General features: G+C 53.1%; 1 protein-coding gene across 1 annotated transcript in view; it reads left to right on the top strand.

Moving 5' to 3' along the window:
• Positions 1-4,753, top strand: part of DNAJB5 (DnaJ heat shock protein family (Hsp40) member B5) — an 11,782-nt gene that overhangs the window by 4,715 nt on the left and 2,314 nt on the right. The window contains exon 3 of the mRNA XM_005428074.2: positions 757-1,355. Within this exon, the coding sequence (XP_005428131.1) occupies positions 757-1,355 (599 nt within the window). The remainder of the gene's footprint in view (positions 1-756; positions 1,356-4,753) is intronic.

The raw sequence follows: 4,753 nt of genomic DNA, 5'->3' as shown, positions 1-4,753 counted from the left end.
CTCTTTGGGGGGCATTTGTCATGTGCCTTGACTCCTTGGGACTTGGGGTGAGTTGCAGTGACGTCAGGCTCAGCCTGGGACCTGGCAGGGGAGTTTCCCATGGGAAAGGTTGCTAAATGATTCAGACCTGCAGCTTACCTGGCATTTTATACAGCCAGTGTGCAGAGAGCTGCATGCCAACCTGGAGGTCTGCTCACCTCCACCTGCCTGTAGAGTCATTGAGGGGGGAGAAGATCTCTTAAGATCATTTAATGAAGCACTGCCGTGTTCATCACTAAGCCATGTCCCTAAGTGCCACATCCACACACCTTTTGAACACTTCCAGGAATTGTGGCTCTATGACTTCCCTAGGCAGCCTGTTCCTGACCAACTTTTCTGTGAAGAAATTTTTCGTAATATTCAGTCTCAGAGACAAGGCTGTTGGGGCAGGAAGGAGCATGCTCATGGGGGAAAATGGAGATGGGCTGATCAGGGTGTGTTTTAAATTAAAATTAGGTGAATAGGGTAGAGAGAAGGAAAGAGGTCCTTCAGTAGGGATAGAGGGAACAAAACCTGAATGGATTCTGAGCTTGCAGGGTGTAGGAGTGGGACTGTGTGAGATGGTGTCTTCACAGTGGTTGGGCTGGAGGTGGTCTGCACACTCAGGAGAGGGTGGAAGGAGGTGGCAGAGGCCATTCTCCCACTCGGGCAGTGCAGTCTCTGCAGAGCACTCCCCCACAGGAGCATTCATGTCTCCTCTTCCCCCTTGTCTTCCAGGTCTCAAAACTGGAGGTGGCTCTTCAGGTGGCTCAGGGAACACCTTCCACTACACCTTCCATGGAGACCCCCATGCCACCTTCGCATCCTTCTTCGGAGGCTCCAACCCTTTCGATATCTTCTTCGCTAGCAGCCGCTCCCGGATGTTCAATGGCTTTGACCAGGAAGACATGGATATGGATGATGACGACGACCCTTTCAGTGCCTTTGGCCGGTTCGGCTTCAACGGCATTAATGGGGTTCACCGGCGACACCAGGAGTCCCTGCACACGCGGAGGAAGGTCCAGGACCCACCTGTCATCCACGAGCTCAAGGTGTCCCTGGAAGAGATCTACCATGGATCCACCAAGAGGATGAAGATCACTCGCAGAAGGCTCAACGCTGATGGCCGGACCATGCGGACTGAGGACAAGATCCTAAACATTGTCATCAAACGAGGTTGGAAGGAGGGAACCAAAATCACATTCCCCAAAGAAGGGGATGCCACTCCAGACAACATCCCTGCAGACATTGTCTTCATCCTCAAGGACAAGCCTCACTCGCACTTCAAGAGGGACGGGACAAACGTGATCTACACAGCAAACATCAGTCTTAAAGAGGTGGGTACAGGTGGTTAATCCCATGGGATGTGGGGTGGCACTGGTTCATGGCCTTTGGGGCCAAGATGAGAGGCAGGCCCTCTCCTGCTCTGGATAGGAAAGACCAGGTAGGTTGCAAGACAGGAGCTGCAGAGGCCACCATGGTCTTGGCTTTGGAGGTGCTTGACTTCCATGCCAGGTGTGGGACACTGATGCTGTGGTCTCTGCTGAACACACTTCACTTCTTGAGCCAATTCAGGTGGCTCATTTTATCCATTTTCTCCTTCTCCATATGTCTTGTTCTTCTATTTTAGTGTAGGGTATTCACATGTGGAATAAAGGGCACATCCTTTGTAGGAGCAAGGGAAAACCCAGATTGGGTGGCATCAGTCTCATTCCTGCTTTTCCTGTAGCTGAGCCTGCTGTGGCTTAGTTACTGCCTAGGGTTGCACCAGGTGCCTCTTCTCCAGGGCAGAGAGCAGAATCATGTGGAAGAAAGTGATCCCTTGCCCTCCCTGAGCAGTGCTTTAGTTGTTTTTCTTGATTCTGGCTTTCCTAGATAAGCAACCAAACAAATTAAATACCCAGGTAATGACTAAAACTCAGCACTGCCAGGCTGCCACTGCTGGAGGTCACGGCAGGGGTAGATGGATGCAACAGATCATCCAGCAATCTGCACGAAGGTGGGAGAGGAAAGGGAAGATTACCTCAGTACAAGATGTGCTGTTCGCCACTGCTGCTGTAAAACTACCTTTTAATAAATCCCAGCTGGCAGCTGCATTTAACGTTGACATTTTTGGCAGCTGCCATTTGCTGTTCCTTTCAGACGGTAGACGCTGTCTGTCTTCTTAATGAGCTGATTTTTTTTTCCTTCCTGAAGGCAGATTTATATTCTCAAGTGCATTGAATAGAAATAAGCTCAATGGGCCAGACCTGAGGCAGGAAAACGTGATCTTGTGAAGTGTGCCGGGAAGTCAGGAGGGCTCAGTGATGGCTCTGCATCCCAGCTCAGGCTGTGACCGGGTGTGCTGGGGGCAAAAAGCACATGGGCCGGGCAGAGCTAGGAATTCCTGAAGCAAGCTCAGCTCCACTTATATTGCAGACTCAGGAGTTTCCCTCACAGTGCAAAGTACAGAGGTTATTCCTGCAGTAGCTGGTTCTCCTGGATCTCCAATCCAGAAATACTCGGGAGAGACTGCCTTATTTATGGAGCAGTGCATGCCGTATCTCAGATATTTCCTTCTGTTCATTCCTTTTATCTGACCTGGCTGTGCTGATGCCCAGACCATGTTAGCCCAAGTCTGTGCACTGACCAGGGTGGAGGGACTCCTGCCTGGAGTTGACTTTTGAGCAGTAACTGGAGAAACAGGCTCAAGAAGTGCACCAGAAGTGTTGGACACCTGTGAGCTCCGTGAGCAAGGCCTGCATGCTGGCATTGGATTTGCACAACACAGACATAAAGCAGAAAATTGATGGTCCAGGCAATTCCTTATCTCTTTCAGCTGGAATTTCTGGTCTCTGACCTCCCCCAGCATAAACCCAACATGCTGGGCATCCTCATGGGGCTGCTGGTCTGGCTGACTGTCATCCCCAGCCTGCTGCTTGCCAGGACAGTGTGATACTCTGCTGCGTTTGTCTTCCAGGAAAAGTTCCTTAAGTGCTCTGGAGCACAAGCAGATGCTGGGAGCTCTCCAATTCTGTATGCTATCACCTCAGTATGTGACAGAGCACAACTTCTACATCTCCCCAGCCTCTGGCTGCAGCCTTAGGTGTCTTCTTGCACCTTCTGCCTTGCAAGGCTGCCTCTTCTGGCCTGACTTTTAGTCTCTGCCACTGCCATGAGAGAACATTATGCCATCAAGAAAGCTGGCAGGTGATGGGTACTGGAGGGCCTTCCCAGCCCTTGAGTCCTGGCCCTGCTAGGTGCCTGGCTGGGGCAGTGCAGGGCGTTTTGCCACTTGTCTGCTGCAGAATCACAGATGTAGGAGTGCTTTTCCGGGGACTCGTTGTCTTCCTTCCTAAAATCAGAGGCGCGCGCTGCAGCGGGGAGCTGCGGGAGGGCGGAGACGCACAGCTCCACCAGCAGCTGCCTCTGCTGGAGGCAGCATTGCCGGCATGCATCCTGCCCTCCTGGCTGCTGCCTAATGCCTGCCCTGGGCACCATCCCGCTTTGCATCCTTTACCTGGCGTCACCTTCCTCGAAGCCTCCGCGCCTCCATCCCGGCTGGGACGCGGCCGGTGGTGACGCCCGCCCCGGCGGCTTCACTGCGAGCAGAGGAGGACCCAGTGGTGACCTAGATAAAGCTCTGCTCGCACAGCACAGTGCTCAAACCCAGGGTGATTTCATCCCCAGGGATAAACCAAGCCTCTTTCTAGGATGCGGGGTAGCTCTCGCGGTTACTGGTGTTACTTCAGCAACTGTTTTCCCAAATGCCAGCAAAGTTGAGCAAGAAGAATGAAAAACAGGGACATACGGCGGAGGAGCGATCGCCTCGGATTCTTGCGTCTTGGCTCTGGGAAGGAAACATTAAGATCCTGTCTGCCTTCGCTGTTACCGCCCGCTTCTGCTCACATCTCTGCCTGCTTTCCCCATCCACGTGTTCCCACAGGGACTTCTTGTTCTCCTTTCTGTTTTGTGGCTGGAGGTGTCCTTTCTTGGCACACATGGGCACTTGCAGCCATGGCACACTGCACTGGGCACCAGCAAGCAGGAGGGCTTTGGCATCCATGCCTGAATGCACTGCACAAACTCCTTGATGTGGGGAGATTGCGCTTTGTTTTCCCCTCAACCTGCTGGAGATGAGCCAAGCACCTGCTGCTTACACAGAGCTGGTGATGGCATCCTCCTGCAGGCTGAAGACTTCATCCATGGAGGACACCCTCTCCAGGAGGAGGCCTGTGCAGATGAGCCATGCAAAGGAGATAAGACCTTCTCCCCTGTTCTCCACTCAACAAAGACCCTGAACCAGCTCTGGCACAAACTGCAAACCCTCTGGTTCAAAGCCTTGGTTCTGCTGCAGAAGCCCTGTCCATCATCTCAGAGCCAGTGACCAGCATGAGGTGTTTCTCCTGATGCCTGTTGCTGCTCTGCTTTTGGAGGCTTTTCCTGGCAGAGGGGGGGAATGCAGAACATTCCCCCACCTTGCCCAGAAACAGCAATTGCATCTTTCTCCACTCCCCTTGCAGGGTGTTTTGGGAGGGCTGGGACCCCCAGGACCCAGTTCAGAGGGACAGACCTGTGCCAGCCCCCACATGGAAGCTCGAGGCTGTAGCTCAGCAACCTCCCAGCCCCCACCCCCTTCCAGAAGCATCGTTCCGCAGTCCTCTCGCTCAGCCCTTGCTGAAAGCCTGGAGACGATCCTGCCCACATGTACGACAGAGCTGTCTGAGTTATTTAAGGACACAAGGATTTTCTTGCT

The sequence above is a fragment of the Geospiza fortis genome, unplaced genomic scaffold (assembly GCF_000277835.1).
Source record: "Geospiza fortis unplaced genomic scaffold, GeoFor_1.0 scaffold878, whole genome shotgun sequence".
NCBI classification, from domain to species: Eukaryota; Metazoa; Chordata; class Aves; order Passeriformes; family Thraupidae; genus Geospiza; species Geospiza fortis.
Note: the sequence above shows the minus strand (reverse complement) of the source record. Positions and strands in the feature narration are given on the sequence as shown.